We start from the raw sequence: 23,912 nt of genomic DNA on the forward strand, positions 1-23,912 counted from the left end.
TTCAGGGGCCAGCACCTGGCTGAGCGTAGACACTCACACTTGAAAGTTGGGCCAGCACCTCCCACCCTCAGAGCCAGCCTCTCCCCACATTTCAGCCTCCATCCCCTCTGCTAACTTCACTGTTTCTCTTAGTGGAACACCTCTACCCTTCAAGTCCTGAGGCTTCTAGTCGTGTCTTCACTGCCTTTATTTTTTATCATTACGTACATTTAATCAGTTAAGACTTGTATTTTCTGTCCTGGTGAAAGTGGATATGTAACAAATATAACAGGGCAAACCTGGCAAAATCCTGTCTCTCACTCGTGTGAAATTAGCCAACACAGTGCCGTATCTAGGTAGTCTCTGGCCACCTTCCTGATTTTTTTCACCCTCTAATCACAGGCTTCCTGTTTTGTTACCTTGTCCAAATTATTCCTGCTCCCCTCCCCCTCCATGTTGAGTTTAAGATCCCTAATTTAATAGAATGGGAATTTAGTCTGATGTTCTTAAACATTCCTTCCAACCCTGAGATTCCGTGACCAAACTTACTGTGAATAAGTGAATGAAACTGAAACTGAAACTGACGTGGATTCTAATGTTAGAGGAGGGGAGGAAAAGGAAGGGAAGGGAGAGGGAGACTTAATAAGAAAGCAGATGGGTTCTGTGTGGTCAGCTGTACACCCAGTGATGGTGAGTGAGGATGATGGACCCCTCCAGGCACAAGGGGATGAATCACTTGGTGCTCAGATATTATAGGGGGAGGGAGGTTGATGGGAGGGCCTGAGGCTTTCCTGACTTTGTCCAGTTGCTCCCACTGAACTGTAGCGTAGGCTTCACTGGAGTAGTGACGACTGCGAGGGGCCTCTTCTGTAGTAGGATGGTCAGCACAGCTTCTTGCGCTGCTCGTAGCAATGGCCTTGCAGGTTAACAGTGCTGCCACCTTGCTCTCTGCGACCCGACCGTCTTTCTCAAGCCCCAGTTGAGATTCCACTTCCTGCATGTCTTGCCAGAATTTTGCACTCCTAGAACTGGTTGAAGGCAGCAACTTTTGAGCTCACCAGCTGATTTCCCTCAAGGCCTTTTCTTAGAAAAGTTCAGGACCAGAAAAACTCTCTAAACCCCCATTTTGCTATCCTCATTATCACTACTACTGCCATGTATAAATGAAAAATGGCATTTACCAACATGAAGGACTGAAAAGCAGCGGGTTTGTGTGTTTGTGGCAGAGGACAGTTCTTCCTTAGTGTGTGGGTGAGCTGACAGAGATTCTAAGACCACCCAGGCTAGTGGCAGGAGTCAGTGACGGGGACACATGTGGGCCTAGCCACTGGAGCTGCCGAGGCAGGCGAGCCTTGAGGCCCCTGTGCCTCCTGATCAGCCCCATCACCATGTGCCTGCTCCCTACAGCAGCACCGGGGTCCCAGCAAGCTTGGGGTCTGGCTTCTTCATGAGACCCAGCTGCTCCCGTGGCAGTGGCTAAGCCTCAGGGCCACAGTTGAGTACTGGGAGGCCACTGCAAGCTGTGAAGTGAGCAGAAGCCAAGGAGCTATGCTGCCTGCGTGTGAACATCTAACCTCTCTCGGTGGGGGTTCAAGGCTCCTGGTTCTTTGCATCCCCCTCCCCACTTAGCTGAATTGTGCATTGAGCTGCATCACCAAACCTGGCTGGAGCTGGCAGTGTCTGCCGGGGCTCCCGGGAGGCAGGATGGGTGGTGGTGCCATGTTCAGTCTCACGGGGAGTGGACCTGGGCTTGGACCTGGCTCTGCCAGTTGCAGCCACTCTAAGCGGCCATTTCCCCTCACTCCCCTGCATTTCCTCATTTGTCAGATGAGAAAGATACTGGATGCGCTTAAGGGCTGTTCCCAGGACCAGTTCATCTAAAGTACTTAATAGAATGTGGCCCAACGCTCTCATACATTCCTCTGTGAGTGGTAAACACTGATGTTCAGGTGCACGGGAAATGTGCTCACCTCCGCACCAGGCCTCTCCTCAGTGTAAATCCCAGATTGAGACTCAGAGATGTTAAGCAAAGGCAGGGCTGTTCAGCAAAATGCCAGAGGAAAGCTGACATTCGGGAGCCCTGTTTCCTCTTTTATTACCAGCTAGCCACCACTTTTTCCAAGAGTTGACTTTTTTCTTACTAATTTTTTATGCCAAACAGACCCCCTTTCTGAAGCTCCTGTTGGTTCTACCACCCTCATCCTGCCATCCTCAAGTGATATTGAGCACCTGTGACATACAGCACTGTGGCCAACATTGGACACCCCAGAACTGACCTGGAGCTTAACCTGAAGTGACAGATGAAATAGAGATCATGCCCACATAATCATGTCACAATTGAGGATGTTAGGGCCAAGTACAAGGTGTTGAGGCCCTGTAGACAGGGGACCTGAGCTCATCTGAGAGGAAAAGCTCTTCTGGACAAGTGATACTTGCACTGAGTCCCTAAGAATTGGGGACTCTGGGGTGAGGAGTGCATTCCAGCAGCAGAACAGCTCATGCAAGGCTCTGGGGCAAAGAAGAATATGTGAGGAACAGAAAGACTAGCGTGGCTTTGTCAGAGACATGGGGGAAGAGCAAGAGGAGAGGCAACTGGAGATAAAGACAGGGTTCCGGGGCACACAAGGGCTGTGCACAGAAAGGAGTGAGGAGATTCAACCTAGAGAGAAAGCACTTTGCAGTGGTGCACTTTGCAGACACCTCACCACTGTGTGAGGGAAGGGAAATAGGGATTGGAGGCCAGCAAGGGCGGGAACTGTGGTGTTGGTGGGTTGAAGGGGCTGGTGGTAGTAGAGATGGCGAGAGCTGAAGGGGTTAGATACCTGGGAGGCAGCCGTGACAGAACGTGCTGATTGGTTGGATAGCTGGAGCAGGGAGCGAGTGTGGGATAAAAGAGGAGCAGTTCTGTCTAGGCCCTGCTGACTCTGAGGCATCTGTATGGCATCCTGAGGAGACCACGCATGTTCGGAGCTTGGGCAGGCCAGGCTTCTTGTTAATCGGCCATTCGTCCTTCGTGAGACAAGTTCTGCACAGTCTGGAGCGTTTTCTCTGGCCCTGAACTACCCTGCTTCAAGATTCTAATACTGTATTTCTCTGGACTTTCAGGATTCCAGCCAGGCAATCCCTTTGGTGGTAGAAAGCTGTATCCGGTTTATCAGCAGACACGGTAAGCGGGATTCCAACCATGCCCATATTTGTGCAAAGTTGGGAAGAACTTCCAGGAATTCTTTATAGAGTAAGAATAGGGCTTCCCATCCTGACATTCTCAGAAAAGTAATAAAATCTTATTTGTTCATGTTTGCTACCTGAGAACCACCACTCCTAGACAGTGAAAGAAGACATCATGTGGTTTGGCCCTAAATGCCTTAGCACATTCATCCACCCACTCCCTGCTCTGGCTTGAGAGTTTCACATTACAGCTGGCGTATGTGTCAGTCCAGTTGGCATGATGTGATGGTAGTTTGGCCGTTTCTCACCATCTTTGCCCATGTTGGTATCTCCTCTGCACGGCCTTGACCGTTATGTCACTTTGGCCTCCTGCATCACACTGGCTTGACAACAGTTCCTTGTGTAATACTGCATTGATTCTGAGTAATATTCAGCTTTTGTTCTCGTTTGGTCTCACTGGATACATTGCCAAGAGCTCGTTTGTAGCCAGTATTAAAGCTAGATCCCATATTTATGTCTGTGGGGTTGGCTCCTTCTCAGCCTAAATCAAATCATGCTATATCTGCTTGAATCTCATAAATTTCATCTCTTACCAGCTCCTAGGTTAGATAGAATTTAGGGATGGAGATAAATTGCCAGAGAGGTGACCTTCTAAAGGTAAGGGTGTTAGGAAAGCACAGATATCTGATAGTATTGTGATTTTTAGGAACTGGGCATCAGAAATTATTTGTAGGCCTCCTTGGTGGCGTAGGGGTTAAGTCCCAGCTCTATCGCCACTATGGTCGGAGTTCGATCCCCGGCCAGGGGGCTAACCCACATAGCACAGCAGACCTCTCCTGACCCACACGCTGCTCCCCTCAGCAGTGTATTTCAGTACATCTGCCTGTTCTGCTCCCTGTTCTGTCTCTGGTGACTCTTCTTATCCCCGGCACCTCTGGCCTGTACCCCAGTTCTATATGCATAAATAAATAAATCTTAAAAATAAATAAAAGATGATCAAAACAGATAAGCAGTACAAGAAGTTTCAGAAAATAGTCAGAGTTCATGCTCAAGCAGTTGGTAAAGATAATCCAAACCAAGTTCAGAGGAAGAAGAATTGTGCATAGAAGACAATAAGGAGAGTCTGAGCTTCTGATGGTTCACTCACAGCAGACATCGGTTGGCTCTTTTATTCAACATTTATGTGTGTTGATTCCCTAGGGAGCAATTCTCCCCCCCCCCAATTGTTATGCTTTATCTATACAACTACATAATTTGGGGAGTACTCATAATTTGGGGAGTATTCACACCTCCATATGTGCACTTGCGTTATCCCCTCACCAGATCTCCAGTCCCACAACCATGTCACCTGCCCTCCTCCCCAATCCATCACTTAGTATATTTTTCAGAGTCCAAGATACTCTGTTGTTTTTACCAGTTTGTCTTCTTTGGTTATTTATATTTCACAAATGAATGAAATCACCTAGCAAATGTTTTTCACTTTTTGACATACCACTTAGCATAATCATGTCAAGATCCTCCCATTTGGCCTGAAAAGAACCTATGTCATTTTTTTTAAGTAGCTGAGTAGTATTCCATTGAGTAAATACTCCATAATTTCTTTATCTAGTCATCTGTCAGTGGGCATTTAGGCTGGTTCAGGATTTGGCTGTTGTGAGTAATGTTGCCATGACCCTAGCTTTTCATAGTAGTGTTTTCATTGTCCTTGGGTAAATACCTAGAATCATTTGGTATTTCCATTCCCTTTTTTAAAAAATCTAAAATTGCAGTTCTTGGCAACAGCACAAAATGGAAGCTGTTGTGCCATTTCCAAATAACTTCCCAAACAATCAGTTTTATACTCTTACATTAGTGTGTGCTAAGGTGGACAAGCTCATGGTGGTGTCTGTCTGGTGAGGTTATGTTGTGTGTCACATGTATGTTACTGCCTTACAATAAAGTCAATTGATTTTCCTTTTACTTTCTGAAACTGACCATTTATTAATAGTTCTATTTTTAGTTTCATTCAGTTAGACCTATCTGTTGAACAAGAACACACAGTTGTTGTGTAAAGCATAAATTCTGAGAGGAAGTGGAACCAGTCCAGTACATCTCAAGCTTGCAGCCGATTTCCAGTAAGCTGTCCTCTGCCCTTCTCGGCCTGAATCCCTGGGCCAAAGTTGCTTTCCTTGGAGGTCTCATCTGCCAAAGAGCACCAAAATGATCCTCGCAGCAACTATTTGGCCTCACCAGCTAGAACATACCATGTAGCCATTTCTTTATTTTATATATTGTGTTTTTGACAAGTCACTGAGTATGTGACTGTTTCTATCAGAACATTTGTTGTTTACATTCTGTGTTTAAGCAACATTGCATCAGTGTGCTATTGTATCCCACTAGTAACTAGTAATGGTACCATTACATTGATTGTCTACCATTCAATAAGGAATATTCTGGAGATGTGCTTAGAGAACAAACAACATTATGTCCTATTGCGAGCCAGGTAACTAACAGCTCCCACCCCCCTTCCTTACTTCTTAATGATGTTTCATTAGATTTTAGATTTCAGTCCTGGGCTTATGGTTTACCTCCAAGTCTAGCTGCTAGAATCCAGTCACCCCCTCATTGAGTTGGGAGCCCAAAAAACAGTGGGTAAAATGTAATGTGACTTGACTTTGTTTTCCTATGAAGAAGCTTAAGAAATCTCTAACATGTCAAAATTTTCTATAGATCATGCTGTAAGAGAGACACTTTGGTCATTCCCAAGATTGCTCCACCAGGTTCCTGGTTTCCCATGCCAGGTGTATGTAGTTAAAGACGCTACTTCAGCCCAGCCCCAGGCCAGCACAAATGACCTGCTTCCTGAAGCCCTTACAGTTGTATGCATGGTGCACGAAACCCGTAACCATATTCAAACTGAAAAATCTCATACTCTCTGTGCCCTTCCACTCTGGCAGGGCCCGCAGACTGGGCTGAGGAATGAGCGCACAGTCAGTCAGAGGCGAGGACACCCAGCCCGTGCAGCCTACGGCTCATCATCCCCCACCCCCACCAGAAAATGGATGTCCTCATGATGCCGACCTATATGGCTATGATAAGGACCAGTTGATTCATTTATGTGAAAGCATTTCTTTTTTTCTCTTTTTTAAACTCATGTTTTTCTTTTTGTATGTATTTAATTTATTTTTATATATTTTACATCATTGTTATTATTTTTTTTTTTACAATGTCTGCTTTCTTTTCTGAAGTGTAGTCCCCATAGAATTTCCACCTCCAGTTCACCATGCACCATCACCAGAGTCCCTGGTGCTCTTCCCGCCCTCATTTTGATCCCTCTCCCTACAGAATGTCTCTGATTTATGGTTGTCTGTTTATTTTTGTTTTGTTTTGTTGTGAGTTTTATTGGTTTTTCCCCCGAACCCTTATTTGGCTCCTCCATGTTCCTCCTGTAAGTGAAACCATTCGATAATTTTCTTTTTCCTTTTGCCTTATTTCACTGAGCATAACCCCTTCCAGCCCTATCCATGCTGCTGCGAATGGCATTATTACTCTTTGTGAAAGCATTTCTTAGCAGTCACTACACGTGCTTTATTTTGTTTATGATTATTTCCGCTCCAGCAAGTTCAAGAAGGCAGAGTTTCCACGCACATTATCATAGTGCAATAGGCCTGTGTATTTTGCTTTTAGAATGAAGCTGTCGCTGAGCACCCGTGGCTAGCACAGTGTCTGGTATACACTCACCTGACTGATCACTTGTCTTTCATGTCTCCTGTTTTTCCTGCGTATTGGAAACATTGTCCTTTAGAACAGCCAAACAGTGTTAGAATAGCTAAGCAAAAATTAAAATCACAGACCTTGTGAAACTGATAGCCTCTAATGGCATGCTCCAGTTTTCACTCCTGACTCTAGATGATACGAAGGTGCTAGGGCTACTGCATTGTAGGTAGAACAGCGGCCAACTGGGAGGCGTCCTGGCTCACGGGCTCTCTTGGAATTGGAAATGGAGCTGAATGTGGATGTCTCTTCTTGTGAACCAGCGCTTCCCTAGACTAGGCCTCTTCTTCCTGCCCTGGCTTTTCTCCCCCTGTATCAAGAACATCAAGGTGATAAATACACACTGCTGGAAGAGACTGACATTCACCTAAACTTGGAGCTGCAGCTGGGAGTTTGCATTTTCTTCTCCTTATCACTTCACCCTGTCCTTCCAGGACTGCAGCATGAAGGAATTTTCCGGGTATCAGGATCCCAGGTCGAAGTGAATGACATCAAAAATGCTTTTGAGAGAGGTGAGGAAACAGCCTTGAAAGTAAGACCCAATGCTTGCCAGTCCCCTGGGGTATTAGCTCCACCCTTTCTCCCGAGTGGTCGCCAGAGGCTAGGAGGGCTGCTTGTCCCACGTCAGCCCCACACCTGCCCTCTTGCATCATGCCACTCTAGTCAGATGTGATCTGGCAGGAACATGCCAGATCACATTCAACTTCCTTCCTTCGGAGCCTCGTTCATCCTGCCTCTCTCCGGAGGGTGATCTGTCAAAACTCAAGAAGTTAACTACGATCTCTGGGCGGTTTATGTCTGCACCCGGAACCCTTGGTGGCAGTTAATATCAAGGCTAATGCGCATGTTCATTGTAGCCCATTTATTATCTTGTGGGCTATTAAGGTAATAGGCAAGCTTTGGCAATTTCCGTCACTGTAATGGATATATATAGTTTCAATTTGAGGTTGGGCCTATCATTAAATCTAATTACATCTGATATGAAATTTTCCATAGGGAGCTCCAGCACGGTTGTTCTCCTCTAAGTAGGTGTCCTTTGTTGCAGGCCAGGAGGCTTGCGAGACCGCCAGAGGGGCTAGCCTCCCTGGCCTTGTGTCCCCACTCAGGGGCTTCATCCCAGTCTGGCAGCGGTCATACTTATGAGCGCCAGTGGCTGTGTCCTGCCCCCAGCCCACAGGCACTGACCTGAGCTAGTCTGGCTTGAGTGAATTCATGTTGGTCAGCCTTGTGTCCCTCTCTGGCCCTGGGGCCCCTGGATCTGCTGATCTGATCCTCGGCCCCTCACTCATGACCACCTTCCAGGGTAGAGATCGGATGGGCTGGGGTGAGGACTTTAGCAAGTCACCCCTTTCTCACCACCTCTGCTGCATCCTGTGTGTTTTTGCCTCTCTCTCACTTTCTCCTTTTGGGGGGGCTTTGTAACCTCAGGAGAGGATCCCCTGGCTGGGGACCAGAATGACCATGACATGGACTCCATAGCTGGTGTCCTCAAGCTTTACTTCCGGGGCCTGGAACACCCTCTCTTCCCGAAGGACATCTTCCATGACCTGATGACCTGTGTCAGTAAGTACCTTCCCAGCTGAAGATAGGTTTCTGAGCTGGAGTGCCGTGGAGCAGATGAGAAACATCCATGTATGGGCCTTTTCTCTTATATGAGCTTTTCCATAATGTCTTCCTTTCCCCAGCAAAGTTGATTCTCCTTGTCCTCACACCTTCATCCCCTGGTGGAGAAGTCTAGGGCCAGAGCTCCTGACTTACTTCTTTCCGATTTTCCTTAAAACACCTTTGCTTCACTGGGTTTTCACTTTCTTCAGTAAAACGCATTTATATTCATGTATAGGGCACAGTCCTTGTCAGCTAGTTGAAGGTTATACTTCAGTGCTTGTGCTTTTCCCTGACACAAGGGCAGTTGCAGAGGCGTTGCAAATACCCCGGTCATTGCTTTAAACGTGGTGTGGCAGGCCCACTCACCTGCTCAGTGCTATGCTTCTAGGAAAAAACAGTAGCCCTCTGCACATTTAAAAAGTAGCAATATGATCTTTTCCCAGAGAGTAAACTGTGTTCTCTAACTTATCCTTCCGGGAGACTCTCTGCCACTTACTCTGAAATTTGGAGCTTGCAAAGCTATTTCTGGTTATTTTGTTTAGATCCTCTCATTTGTTTTCTTTGGAAAATGATCCACAGAAATTTGGATTAGCAGCACGCCATCCTGGAAACAGACTCCACTAGAATAGGGCTCCAGAGGCTGCAGGAGGCAGTGTCTTTGATATGAAGAAAAGATCCCTCTTTCCAGATACGCTGGGGTTTTAATGACCCCCAGGTTGCCAGTGTGACCCAGTATATACCGTAAAGACACCCCCCACTCTGTTCCCTGAGAGAGGAGGCTGCAGTGGTCAGCAGCTGGCCCAGTCTTTGTGGGAATCTAGTGGATGTGAGTTCTGTGATGACCAGATGCTTCCCTCACATCTCCATGTCTTTCTCCAGGCCTGGCTTAGGTGGAATAGCTCTTATTTGGAATCACCAATCAGTATGAGATACCTTGGCTGCCTTATTCCTCCTTGAGATGTTCCTAATCCAGTGCTTCGAATTTGTCTTCCACATAAAGGCGCCCCTAGAAGATGAGCTGCCCATGCAGCACACTGTGGAAGGGGAGACAGGTCATGTTGGGGGCCCCAGCCCAGGCCTCTGGCTGTAATTGATCTGCCCACCGCACAAGAGACGCCACCACCTTCTCCCGATAGATCACTGCTTACCCAGGGTCTGCCACTTTTTGCCTCTGGCCATGCTCTACTCATCCCCACTACAGACAAGGGAGAGGGGGTGATAAGCCATCCTGTCTAGACTTGGACGCGGTGAGGCCCATCAGAAGAGGCAGGACAGGGCCTGTGCAGCCACTCCCTCCACACACATATGCCCTCCACACAGGGTGAGGAGCAGTCATGGCTATTGTTTTAATGAAAGGATGATCGTAGAAGGCTGCGGAAACCCCCTCTCCTGAGGAGCATACAGCTTGTAGTCCCACTGCAGTAACCAGAGTCCAGCCTGGACCTGCCGCGACAACTGTGCCCCAAGGAGTCGCGGGGATGGAGCTCCCTACACTGCGGCTCAGTGCTGGGCAGACTGGACCTGGCCGCTGCACCTGCCATCGGAGGGCCTTCGGGTGACTACTCCTGGGATCTCACTCAGGTGGAGGGTAACACAGGGCTTTCTTCTTTCAGCAATGGACAACCTACAGGAAAGAGCTCTGCATATCCGGAAAGTCCTCCTGGTCCTGCCCAAAACCACTCTGATCGTCATGAGATACCTCTTTGCCTTCCTCAGTCAGTGAGTAAACTTCCCAGTGAGCACCTGGCTCAGGCCTTGGCTCGAGGTTTACCTGGGGATCTGTGTCGATTCATCGGGCCCAGCAAATATTAATTGAATACCTGTTGTGTGCTGGGCACAAGGCAGTAAGAATACAAGGTTAAGTCATAGGCAAAAACCCAGATGTCATTGAGCTCACAGGGGGCCAGCAGTGCTTAGGACAGTTCAAGAAGACACAGTGAGGGCTGAAGCCCACAGGCATCTGAGCAGCAGCAGTTAGTCCAGCCTTCCTGGTCAGGGGGTGCTGCAGAAGCGTCCTGAAGAGGCCGTTCTGTGGTCTCAGCAAGTGGTGTAGGGGGCTCAGGCTGAGGAGATAATAATGGAAGGTGGGGAGGAAGGATCAGGTTTGGGATTAATTTTGAGCACCACATTGACAGGGCTTGGGCAGGATGAACATGTGAGGGAAAAGAGAAATTCTAAAATTTTGATGTGAGTGAGAGGGACCCTGCCAGTGATGCTGTTTATGGGCCTAGGGACGGCAAGGTGGAGGAAGCAGCCAGGACAGGAACCTGTGTGAGCGGGTTCATTTGAGGTACCTGGTAGACCTCCGAGGGACTGGGCGGACAGCCCTACCCTCGGGAGAAGCTGGACTTGGGGTGCATAAAGGGTCATTGTGCTTTGCAGCTACTTAGCTGGTCACCCTGGGAGTGGCCTGAGAACCAGAGGGTCCCGGGCTTGAACAGATGTCTTCCCGCCCGAGCAGCCTGGCCTCACCCGGGGCAGCCATCGGGGGCCTCTTGACAGCAAAGGGGAGGAGTGGGGACATGTGGTTCTTCTCTTGGGCTCTTCTGTTTTTTCACGTCGCTTTTACTCCCTCAACCTAGAGCGAGAGTCACTAGTAGGTGAACAGGGGCAGGTAAGGCCCATGATGTGTTTGCGCTGGTCTCTGTATCTGCAGAAACTTGAAACATTTAAATATCGGGTGCTATCACTTTTAACAACCTCGATCTCTAGCCTCTCTCTAAAGCAGTATGCTACCTAACCACATTGAACTTAGCCCTACCTGGCAGCCGCACCCCAGGAGGTAGGCCCGCTTCCTGGAGGAGGTGGCACTCCTTAGCCCGCCAGACCCGCTTTCCACACAGTGGGAAAACACTTCTCTGAATCCATGGATCTATGAAAGGTGGAAAAACAAGGGATGAGGGTGTTTTAGCTCATATTTCTTTGTGAAATGAAGGCTTCCTAGTCAATCAGTGTCTCCTGTTGACCAGTAACTGACCTCTGTGAGCCTCATCTGCTCCCCCAGAGTGTAGAGCTTGGGAGATGTGGACCAATGGTGGGGGCGCCTGAGATCCTGGGGGGAAGGTGTCTGTACGTACAATGGCGTCATTCTCTTCCTAGCATTTTCTTCCTGGGGAAGCAATGATGCCAGCATCAAGCAGGGCTAGGGTGGCACCATCACCCAAGGAAACAAGACCGCACAAGTCAGTGACTGCTTTCGTTTGACTTTTTCTTCTAATCAAAAAAAGATTAATTTTCACATCAGTGTATTTTTCATTGAAAAAACGCAGAATGAATAACACTGTGTTTCCTGAGTAATGAACGGAATACACACTGGGAGGACGCAGGGAAAGGTCACTTCTGTAGGCAGGGCAGTGAGGCTGTGCCTGGCAGGAAGGTGTGCCAGCAGCCAGGAAACTGCCCCTCATCCTCAGGAGTTTCTTCTTTGTTGCCTGGGTCTTGGGTGTGTATGTACTTTATTTCTGGCTACGGTCTTTTTCTTGGGTAATACACATCCTCAATCCTCAGTTAAAAAACTCAGAAGGCCAAATACATACATGAGTAGGATCCGTCAGTGCCGGGCCTGCCATATGGGTCTTGGATGTGGGCCTTCCGGCACACCTTCCTGATCATTGCCATTAACCGTTCTGCATTAGTTACATATGACATTAATTGCCTAGACAACAAGCTTTCTTATTATCACAGCATCCGTGGGCCAGGGGAGAGAAGCTAGTCTCTACTAAAGGCTCGACTGGGGAGGATCTGCTTCTAAGTTCAGGTTTGTGATCATTGTAGGCCTCCATTCCTGGCTGGCTGTGGGCAGAGGCTTCCCTTTGTCCTGTGCCTTGGGCCCACCATAGGACTGCTCACAGGAGGACAGCTGGCTTCTCAGAGTGAGTGAGCACCTAAAACAGAAGCCACAGTCTTATTTCCTAACCTGCGAGTGATTCATCCTATCTGCCATATTCCATTCACCAGATGTGAGTCACTAACCTTAACCCTCGCTCAAAGAGGGAGAATTCCGCAAGGGTGTGACCAGTAGGCAGAGGTTCATTCCACAGGCCTCCTGTTCCCCAAGGTCTGTAGTACTCAGTGAGTTTTGCCCCTCAACAAAGTGTGGCTAAGCCCCTCACTAGCCTGCTTGCCTTTGAAACCTGATTTCTTCAGGTGTCAAGTAGCTTTGGCTTCTAATCTGTCACTAGTCAAGAGAGGCTGTGGACCAGCAGGTCTTCGTGGCATCACCTGGGAGGCCTCAGAAATGCAGACTGTTAGCCCCTCCCACACCAGCCCATAGGAATCAGCAGTCTCTGTGGTTTACAAGGCCCCGGCCTGTGAGTCACACAGACAGGAAAGTCCAGAAAGCCACTCTCTAGGTCCTCACGCATTGTCTGTGGTTTCAGAGAGGCTCCCTGCTGCCAAGGGCTGCCCCAGTTGTGCTACAGAAAAGCTGAGTCTTGCCCTAAACGTCACCAAGCCCAGGTGCTACCTGGTCCGGGAAGACTGTCCTGGCTTCTGATTCTCCCACGGAGTGTTTTGGCTTCTGTATGCAAATGGACAAGTAAAAATGTGGCTAGATATTCTCAGAGACACATGACGCTCATCTATTTATTCACTTACTTTTTTTTAACGTATGTTTATTGAGCTCCTGCTATAATGATGCCAGCCAGTTTCAGGTACTAGCTGAGCAAGCTGTCATGGGGCTGGTGTTGGAGGATAAAGGCTGTAGAGGAAAATAAACAGGTAACAGGCCGAGAGTGCCAGGGGTCAGGCTGCACAGAGCAGGTGCCAGTGGGCAGGGGTGTGGGGGAACCAAGAGAGCTGAGTGCCTCGCAGAGAAAGGTGTAGCTCAGATTTGCACTAACGGGTCAACTAAGAGAAGGATTAAGACCTGATGCACCGAGGCTTCTGTTAGGGCCCTGATGAGCACTGTCTTGGCAGATCAGAAGGGCAGAGTCCTGGAGCTGTCAGTTCTAGAGAATAGGAGTGCTGGGAATGGGCGCAATAAGTCCACGCCACAGGCTGGCACTCGTGGAGGAAGGTAGGGGGAGCTGGCACATGCTGAACATGGAGGCACCTTGCAAACATCCGCTGAGTGGAAAAAGCAAGACCCAAAAGGCCACCTACTAGATGATTCCATTTGTATGAAATGCCCAGATTAGGCCAGTTCCCAGAGACAGAAAGCAAATTCGAGGAGCCAGGGTCTCAGGGAAGGGAGAAGGGGACGTGACTTCTCAGTAGCATGGGATTCCCTTTGAGGTGGTGGGTGCACAGGATTGTAAATATGCCCAGTGCCATGTGCTGGTACACTCTAAAATGATGGGCCAATTTCATGTGTATTTTACCAAATGAAGGCAGTATTTGGTTGGGTGTTACTTAATGACCATCCGGTCAACAGACAGACCACACACACCAGGCCGTCCAGTTGACGCCACTGTGCAGCCCAGCTGAGGAGCAGACACACCTCTGGTTTGTGTGATTACACAATGGGAAGTTCACAAGTGACAGTGCCCTGACTACCCCTTCCTGGGGCAGGCCCCTTTGCTAAGTGACCTGTGACCGTATTGGGCTGCCAGGGCTGCCCTAACAAGAGACCATGGACTGGACCACCTCAGCGACTGTTCATTTTCTCACTGTTTGGATTCTGGAAATCCAAGGTGCCAGCAGCATTGGCACTTGGTGGGATGTTCCCTGGCTCCAGCAGTCACCGTCCCACAGGTCCTCGCCTGGCCTTTCCTCTGTCCACACATGTGGAGGGAGAGAGCTCTGGCATCTCTTCCTCTTATGAGGACACTAGTCATATTAGGTTAGAGCCCTCATGCCCTCACTTACCCTCAGTCTCTCCTTAAAGGCCTTCTCTCTAGATACAGCCATTTTGAGGTCAGAGGTTCAGCACAGTTTGGCAGGGACCCATAACAAAAAAATGAGAGACAGCAGAGTTCTCAGAGAGTTTTGCTATAAAGAAGAGGTGAGAACTGGGCAGTATTTTTGTGTGAGTGTGGAAGGGATTTTTTCTTTTAAGATTTATTTATTTATGCTTACAAAACTGGGGTATAGGCCAGAGGTGTGATGGGTGAAAGGACTCACCAGAGACAAAGTGGGGAGCAGGACAGGCAGATTGACAAAGTACATTGCTGAGGGGAGCAGCAGGCAGGTCAGGAGAGGTCTGCTGCGCCATGTGAGTCACCTCCCTGACTGGGATCGAACTCGTGCTCCAGTGACTTCAGAGAACTTCATAATGCAGTTTTAACCTGTTGCGCCACGAGGGGGAGCCCAGGATTGTTTTTTAAGATGGTTACCATTACTGCCTGTTTTTTGGCTGGTGGGAATCTTATAGATCTTATAGAGCCAAAAAGCTGGCGGTGAGGTTATAGAGAGATGAGGGACCACTGATGGGGTGGGATTTGGTACGAGGAGGTGCGAGGCTTGCTGAGAGGGAGAAGGGGGCACATAAGGGCACAGAGGCAACCTGGTGAGGAGGGTGAGAGCTTGGAGGGCATGGTTGGTGGCATGACAGGCACTGTGAGGAGAGGCCTCTGAAGAACACCCAAGGAATGACTGAGCCACCCTCACTTCTCGCCTCAGCCTACTGGGGAAGGCTCTAAATCAAGGTTCGTTATGGCAGTTGTGTTGACTATTAGGAAGGTCCAGTAGGTTCACAGCCCCACCTTTGACCCTGAGCTGTGCCAAAGAACACCATTTCTCCTCATCCCTTTCAAACCTAAATCAGCACTGGCCCATAATATCTTATCCATATCTTTCTGATTGCTGCCAAATCAAACTTCTGGAGCTTGGGAAATGGAAGGTTTTGAAGTAAATGTGTAAAGCAGCCTGACCAGAGTCTAGTGCTCTGCCCGAGGACTAGATGCTTTCATTTGAGATCAGTAGTTAATGCCTGTCCGGGCAAGACGACCCACACTAGGCTCCTGCCACATGTGGTGGCCTTGCTTCCTGCCCCCCACTCAGTCAATTGTCTTGAGTTGAATGTGCAGAACCTTGTAGTCACAGAAGACACTTTTTGAGCATGGGGCACACACACTATGTGCTTCACAGCTTGTCTTAGCTTGGGTGATCTCCACAGGGACCCCCTAAAGGAGGTAAACGGCTTCCCCATTTCTTAATCAAGAAACTAGGGAACTTGAAAACAGCCAGGAAATCTGTAAGCAGTGGAGCTGGAACTCAACATTGGGCCTACTTGACTCTGAAATTCGTGGAATGTTTTCCTTTTCTTTGTGATTTAATCAGAGATGATTACACAGCATTTAAAAGTAAAACATCCAGCAAAGTGTAATTGAAAACAAGTTTCCACACCAATTCTTTCTCATCCAAGCAGTCATCCTAGCCACACCCCTGAGCCTCTCTAAATTCTCAGAAGACAATCAGCCTTCTAATTGCTTCCCTCCTCCTTGCTCCTCTGTGCTTCCAGGAACTGGCCAGCCTGGAATTAGCTAGTGGCCCTCCTGCCACGGTTGTCCCTGTTAAAGTGACCAGTTTATTGGGAGAATTCATTAATGTTATGGACAGAAACTATAGAAATGCAGCTCAGCAATTAGAGAAATTGATGTGCATATCAACTGACACCAGAAAATATTTCTTAAAAGAGTGAGCTGTTACTGATAATAGCCAATGTTTATTTAAAAGTAGAAATCCAATGTTAGAGGGCTTACACTTCGGTATCTTCAAGGCTCACTAGCACTGCTGTCTACAAAATTGTGTGCATTTGGATGTGCATATATATTGCTTTTTCTAGGGAGAGAACCTCTAGTTTTTGTCAGATTCTGGAAGAAGCCAGTTCCGCCCGCCACCCTCTGCGCCCCCCCAAATAATTAAGAACCATAGCTTTAGCCCCTAAACCTATGTATTCCCTTTGCAGAATGGAAGAGAGAGAGGACCTTTGCCTATTTTAATAGACAAAAAAATTAATCTGAACCCTCGAGCCCACGCTTCAGAAAAGTGGTTCTACCCCCTGTGAGCATCATGACTTGTGATTGGATAGCCCACAGCTTTGACTCGGACTGTTCGAGCTGCAGCCACCAGGCTTCCCAGAGACTACTGATTTTCTTCATATTACCAAGCACTGTGAGCTCACACTAAGAAACAGGGTCTCCCTCTTCTTTGCCCTCTGTGATTCCAGAACTGGCCAACCTGGAATTAGCTGTGGCTTTAGTTAGTGGCTCTCATGCCATGGTTGTCCCTTTTGAGGTTACCAGGATAATCCTCTCTCTGATTTTTATTTAACCAAGAAGCACACTTGGAAACTTCTTTGCTGAATCTCTCTTCTCTTAGCTCAGGAACCGGAGAAGGGCGATAAAACCAAATATTTAAATCTCCCGCACACATCTCTCTGAACCTGACTAGGTCCTAGAGGACAGCGAGTCTCCCCACAGTTGCTGCTCACGTCCATGGTACCACTTTCCTGCTCTGCAGTGGTTCTCTAAGGGGAACAGGGGACCTATTACGGCTTCAGTAGAAGAGAGAACCATTCAGCTAGAGACCAACTTGGTAATATGAGCCAGGGATCAGAATACGCTTGAAAGAAGCTGCCCCATTCTGAAGACCAGCCACTGAGATTAAGATAGGTGAATCTCAGGCCAGCACCAGGGGGCTGAAGTTTCTCCTTAGGGCCTGTCAGAAGCAGCACCCTACTTCCTGCTGATGCCCACAAGGGAGACAGGACTCCTTCACCAGAGCTCACAGCTCTGCAAGCAGAAGGGATGATACCCAGAGCCAATCAAGCCCCAGTGCCATGACAGAGAGACCTCTGGGGCCATGTCTGTGCCTCACTAAAGGACCTAGGTCCTCAGCCACGGTGGGAGGTGTGGCTGGAGCAGCTGCTGACTATAAAGGAGAAGGGGGTTCCTCAGCAAACACCTGCTAATAAAATCAGATGGGGGATGCCTGCGGAGATGGAGCAGCAGGCTGATCTGTTCCAGAATAAATCCCGAATATTATAATAGAGGAGAGTATTATGAAAAACAATTGCATTATCTGTCCAGAAAAAAATCACTAACTTAACAGAATGTGAAAGCTAATCGGTTGGCTAGTCTATAATTCCAGAGTTTGGATGGAATCACCCCACAACCTGATTGTGTTTCCAGTTGAAAAGGGGCACGCACACAGCACCAGCCCCTGAGCACGTCACTGTCTCCACCCGAGGGCCTCTGCTCAGTGGCGAGGCTGTGAGGCCACGTCTTGCCCCAGTGGTGTGTTGTCGTAACAAGGTGTGTTTGGTAGACGAGGTCTAGGCAAGGATGGCAAATAGGGGAGTTGAAGAGATAGGGATGAGGCCTACAGGCGCACCTGCACTTTGCCTCTCCTTGGCTCCTGAGTGACCATCCTGGAGCTCATTCTCATCTCCCAACCTTCTAGAAGGGCCCTGACATTGCTGAAGCAGGGGGCGACTCACAGGACGTGTGCTCCTGCTCTTGGCGGTGCCTCCCTTGATTGTTTCCTGAGCATTCATGCGTGCCCTCTCCAGCTTGCCCTCTCCCTTCTCCTCCAGCTTGTCACAGTTCAGTGAAGAGAACATGATGGACCCCTACAACCTCGCCATCTGCTTCGGGCCCTCCCTGATGTCAGTGCCTGAGGGCCACGACCAGGTGTCCTGCCAGGCCCACGTGAATGAGCTGATCAAAACCATCATCATCCAGCATGAGAACATCTTCCCAAGCCCCAGGGACCTGGAGGGCCCAGTCTACAGCAGAGGAGGAAGCACGGAGGATTACTGGTAGGGCTTCAACCTGGCGGGGGCAGGGCGTGTCTGAGCACACTGGTGAGGGGCCAGATGGCCAGGCGAGATCAGCAGGGACCTGCCCCGCTCCCTGCCTCCCCACCCCAGTGCTCAAACTGCCAGGTCTCCAGGTGAGGCTGGCAGTACCCCACTTCACCTCCAGAGCAAGGCCATTTCACATCACCTCCCTTTTTCATGAGTTCACACAGTGAAAGACAGTGGCGGCAGTGAGGGTGGTGCTTTGCCTCTGGGACTGCGCCCCTGTCATCTAGGTCTAGCTGCTGGCCACAGATAGCAGAGTTTCAGGCTCCTGCTCTGTCCTAGGTGAGGGAAAACACAGGTCCCAGGATTTCTTTCTTAATTAGGACGAGTTTAGCTACAAGGAATGATGTCCTGACTGAGCGTTATTAAGGTGATCATTTAGAATGGTTCCAGAAATCTGTGAAGAGAAAGAAGGGTAAGCTCCATCATTGGCAGGTTAGGCACAGTTCTGCCCTCAAGCAGGATTAGATTCTGTGGGCCAGACCTTTTGTGGCCTAGTCTGAGAGCAGAGATAGAGCAGGAATCCCTAGGGCACCCCCATAAGACCAGTAATAAATGGCTGTATCTGTTTTACAGATAAAGTCAATGTGACCCACAGGGTCGGTGGCACTCAGTACACCCAGTGATGAGGCCTCCAAGCTGGGCCCTCGCCTGTTAGTACACATACCAGCCATTACTCCACACAGCTCCAGGACATACTCACGAGGACATTTTTCCACTAAACGCAGACAACTGTCTTCATCTGTTACTCCCTGGTGCCCCTTCCCTTCCCTTCTTCCCCTAAATAAGTTCCAGCCTGGGCTAAAGCATAAGCCAGCCCAATAAGATTCTATCAGAGTACAGCAGTTAATGCAGTCAGCCCCAGCACCACTGGCCAAGGTAGGGGCACACGGGGTTTACTTACCTGATTAGAAACCTTGATCCCCACAAAAGGAGCCTCCTGCCCAAGGAGTGAAGAAAGTGATATTCGCATGTCTAAATGAATCCTCACTGACATGCCTGGGTCTCAGCTCTGCTGTCTCAGATTCCAGCCTCTGAGCCTGTGTTGGAGAAACATGGGCTTGCTGCTCAGAAAGAGTGTTTGGTCCCAGCAGATAGCCAGGGACAACTGGGGAAGTTTCAAGGCCTAGCCTTTTGGCTGTGGGGCCCCAGGGACTGTCATTGTACATGTGACTCGGGATGCAGCTTCCCTTCACCTGGGTGTGGAAAGCTGTGGGACACTGTCCCCACCCCCTACTTTGCCGTCCTTCATATCTCAAGACTGAACTACTGCAGGGCCTGGAGCTCAGGACACGGACCCCCAGCTCTGCTTCCCCATCCCAGCCTAGTAAGCCCCAGCCTGCGGGGTGGGGTATTTATTCAGCAGATTGAGGACAGATAGGCACCTTCCTCCATATTTCTCCGGCATTCCTCCCAGCACTTCATGATGGTGCATCTCCCTTACTGTCAGTCTGCAGAAATGACAAGATTTGTCCAGTAATGTTATTTCCATGGACTTGGTAGGAGACTCCCAGGCCCCAAGGAGAGACACCTGTAAGTGCCCTTGGTCACAAAGACCATCAGCCCCCTGGATTCACACCCACTCAGAAGGCCCCAGCCGCTCCCTGCTTTGGGGAGAAAGAAGTGCCAAAACAAGTGAGTTAAAACCAGTGCAGGAGTCAAGGGATGAGTAGAGACAAGGGGAACAGCTCCTGGTGGTGGAGAGAAGCTGATCCCTTTCCCCGCACTTAGCAGCCCCGAAGACAGGTGTCCCCTAGGGCTGCAGGCTGGGCTGCAGGCTGGGCTGCTTCTGGAACCGCCATTGTGGTGAGCTGGTGGGTGGGAGTGGGCACAGTGCTATGTCATGAGACATTCAGGCACCCCCTGAATTTGGGAAACAGACATCTTTTTTTTTTATTACAAAGTTTTTTTTTACATCATTTTGCACATTTTTTTTTCCATCTCGATTGTAATCCCCGCGGGTTTCCCATCACGAAATCACCCCTGTGCCACCACCATAGTTCTGTGCATTTCCCTCCCTCCCCCTCCCCCCCGTTTTTGATCCCATTCCCCACTCCGCCCCCGCAAAATGTCTCTGGTATATGGTTGTTCATTATTTTTGTTATTTTCTCGCCTGGTCCATTATACTCCTGCTATGAGTGAAACCATCCAGTATTTTTCTTTCTCTTTCTGGCTTATCTCACTAAGCATGATCTTTTCCAGCTCCATCCAAGTTGCTGCAAAAGACATGTATTTCTCTTTTTTGGTTGCTGAGTAATATTCCATTGTATATATGTACCACATCTTTCTAATCCAGTCATCTACTTTTGGGCATTTGGGCTGCTTCCATGTTTTCCAATTGTAAATAAAGCAGCAATAAACATGGGGGTACAAGTATCTTTTTCAATCAGTAGATACCTAGGAGTGGGATTGCTGGGTCGTAGGGAAGCTTCATGTTTAGCAGTTTGAGGAACCTCCAGACAGTTTTCCATAGTGGTTGTACTAGTTTGCATTCCCACCAGCAGTGCAGGAGAGTTCCTTTTTCTCCCCATCCTCGCCAACAATTGTTGTTGCTAGTTGTTTGAAGATGTGCCATTCTCACTGGGGTGAGGTGGTATCTCATTGTGGTTTTAATTTGCATCTCCCTTATTACGAGTGATGTTGAACATTTTTTCATATGCCTGTTGGCCATCTGCATTTCCTCTTTGGAGAAGTGTCTTTTTAGCTCTACTGCCCATTTTTGGGGTTGTTTATTTTTGTTGAGTTTCATCAGTTCTCCGTATATTTTTGTGATCAGTCCTTTATTGCTACTTTTGTGTGAGAAAATGTTTTCCCAATTAGTGATCTTTCTGTTTGTTTTTAGTAATGGGAAAACAGACATCTTAACAGGCTGCAGCATAAGTCACCTCAAAGCTGTGGAGAAGAGGAAGCCTTTTCCTAGCTTACCTTAATGTCACCAAACTCATCAGAGAGTTTTTAAGCCCAGAAAACAGAAATTGTGTTGACATAGTCTGACTAAAAGAAATCCTGCTGCTGTTCTTCAAAATGTCCTCTGGAGTCTGGTGATCTTCTAGGAACTGGCTTGCTTTATCCAAGAGTTTTGAGCAGTCGCTGGTCTTTGAATAGCTTTCCACCCCATGGAAAAGAGGCTGAAGGCTCAGAGGTAGAAACTGAGAGTAAGGTGTGGGGTGGAGCGAGTGCTGGTGCTTCCACCGAAATGTCTGGAAACCCTACTTGTCGCTACCATATAGTTACTATAGAAATAAACAGGATCGTTCTCTGCTTTTGAGGAAGCTCTTCCTTGTGCCCATCCCCATTCTGAGTTCGTGAGCATGATCACCTTTCTTATTCTTTACCCTGGATGATTCTAGACTCCATAAATTTGTCTGTAAAGTTGGCTTGGCTTCCATCCCATGCCCCCTTGGGATGAGTCTAGCCCACCACATAGCTCTTGTTGTCCACCCATTTCAGTAACTCACCTCCCATCTTCTCACCAAAATGGCCCAGAGACACCGGGCAGGGTGAGTGGAGGAAAGGACGGGCCATCGCTCAACAGCGCCCTCACCAGGCTCCTCCCTCCCTCAGTTTATTGAGTCCTCACACAACGCTGTGACGTGTACAGGTCATTGTCCTCAGTGGATAGATGAGGCAGCTGAGGCTTCGAGAGAGTACCTTGCCCAGGGTCACAGCTACCTAATGCCAGAACTGGCTTTGTTGTTGCTGTTGTTTTTTAAAAGGTTTATTTATTTATGCATACAAGAACTGGAATACAGGCCAGAGATACAGGGAGTGAGAGGATTCCCCCAGAGAGAGAGTGGGGGACAGAACAGGCAGACCCACTGAAACACACTGCTGAGGGGGGCAGCAGGCAAGACAGGAGAGGTCTGCTGTGCCCTGTGGTCAGCTCCCTGGCTGGGGGTCAAACTCGAACTGCAGTGGCTGTGAACAGCCTCGTAGTGCTGCGCCTTAACCCCTTGTGCTACCAGGGAAGGCCCCAGAACTGAGTTTGGATCCTGTTGTGTCTGATGCTAAAGCCTAACCTTCTTCCAGGAACTAATTCATCTAGAAAATAGCCCCTGGGGATTTTCTAAGTTAAAAAGGTATCTTCTGTGTTTCAAGATATCCCAAGCCCCAGCCACTCTCAATTAGTTTTCGTAGCAGGCACTAAACTAGAGGCTCTGGAGCCCCCTCTCTCCATTATAAGCCCTGTGGGTGCGCGCAGTCAGAATAGAGATTCTGTCCCTCACTCTGAGCAAGCAGCAGGAAGGAGACAATCCTGTAGATAAACGCTGATGTCCAGCCATTTCGCTTCTGTTGCAGTGACAGCCCTCACGGAGAGACTACCTCGGCCGAAGACTCCACCCAGGACGTGACCACTGAGCACCACACGAGTGATGACGGTATGAAGCCAGCTCACTGGTCAGGGGCCCAAAGGGCACGAGGCAAGAGAAAGACGCTGTGGCTGGTGCTCCTGGTGAACTCCCTGCTCAGCTGTCCCCTGCAGACAAGTCAGGAGTGTTTCTGTCTCTCACTTCACTCCCTCCCCTTCAGGTGGAGGCGGGGGAGAGGGGAGAGGGGACAGCCTGCCTTAAACAGACTGGCCTCATTGTTAAACTCGGAGAGGAGAGCTGAGGCCTGGGCCAGCTCCATGCCCCTCACCCAGCTCCAGCGCCCTGTCCCACCTGGCTATGTCACCTGCATGTTGGCCCCCACCCACAGTCCAGACTCCTGCCAGGTGCCTGGGAGCCAAAACAAAGGAGACCTCAGTTGAAAAACAGCCTGGAACGGTGTGCCAGGAGCCCAGCAGAAGCAAGTCAGAGGGCGTGGGGGAGCCAGGATCTAGAAACCACATGCTCTCATGCCCCCCTAGAAAACTGACCCTTCCCAGCTTGTCAGTGTGGAGTGCTGTGCAGCCTGTGGGTGTGTGTCAGGAGATGGCACGCACAGCTGTCAGCCCTGGCCCCTCGGTGGCACCCATGATTTATTAGGGTTTGTCCAGCCAACACATTTCCCTCCTTCCAGCAGCTCCAATTATGGATTGCTTTGGCTGTGGAAGTCTCAGCAGCTGACAAGGAGCCTCAGAATTTTCTGGGCATAAGAATGAAATGGCACAGTTCGCACATCTCTCCTTCCTCCCTGCCTTGCTGTGAATTCTGCAATCCTAGGCCAGCTTTTAAAAGAGAGAAAAGTTAGGACTTCTCATTTGGATCCTGACATCAGAGAGATCAGTGTGATAATTCTCCACATTATGGGGAGTCAGTGACCTGGGGAAGTTCGTGTTTGCTTGGAGCCTCCCTTGTGCCCAGGCCTGTGTGAGGTGTTATAAGCCAGATGGCTTAAACCCTAGTGAAAACGATGTAGCCACAATTTCAGTTGAGAGAACTGAGGGCAGAATGAGGTCAGATGACATGGCCAAAGCAGCATAGAACCAAGGCCTGACATTCCGCTGGCCTGCTCTGGCCTGCCGGGTGTGGGGGTAGGGGGTGGGGAGGAGGCCAGCATCCTTTAGGTGGCCCCTTCTGAAGTAGAGCCCAGTCACTGCTTGCTGGGCATGCTCTTATTTTTTTTTTTTTTTTAAGATTTATTTATTTATTCATACAGAACTGGGGTACAGGCCAGAGATGCGGAGGGTGAGAGCATTCACCATGCTGCCATGCGGTTGGCTGTTTTCTTGTCTGTA

General features: G+C 49.0%; 1 protein-coding gene across 3 annotated transcripts in view; it reads left to right on the forward strand.

Annotated features, from left to right (window-relative positions):
* The window catches only part of SRGAP2 (SLIT-ROBO Rho GTPase activating protein 2), a 229,223-nt gene that overhangs the window by 193,316 nt on the left and 11,995 nt on the right, over positions 1 to 23,912 (forward strand). For all 3 annotated transcript variants that reach the window (XM_004685564.2, XM_012726849.1, XM_012726850.1), the window contains exons 14-19: positions 3,085 to 3,145; positions 7,335 to 7,412; positions 8,329 to 8,463; positions 10,119 to 10,224; positions 17,984 to 18,208; positions 22,553 to 22,632. In XM_004685564.2, the coding sequence (XP_004685621.1) occupies positions 3,085 to 3,145; positions 7,335 to 7,412; positions 8,329 to 8,463; positions 10,119 to 10,224; positions 17,984 to 18,208; positions 22,553 to 22,632 (685 nt within the window). The remainder of the gene's footprint in view (positions 1 to 3,084; positions 3,146 to 7,334; positions 7,413 to 8,328; positions 8,464 to 10,118; positions 10,225 to 17,983; positions 18,209 to 22,552; positions 22,633 to 23,912) is intronic.

The sequence above is a fragment of the Condylura cristata genome, unplaced genomic scaffold, assembly GCF_000260355.1.
Source record: "Condylura cristata isolate star-nosed mole 26May11 unplaced genomic scaffold, ConCri1.0 scaffold00018, whole genome shotgun sequence".
NCBI classification, from domain to species: Eukaryota; Metazoa; Chordata; class Mammalia; order Eulipotyphla; family Talpidae; genus Condylura; species Condylura cristata.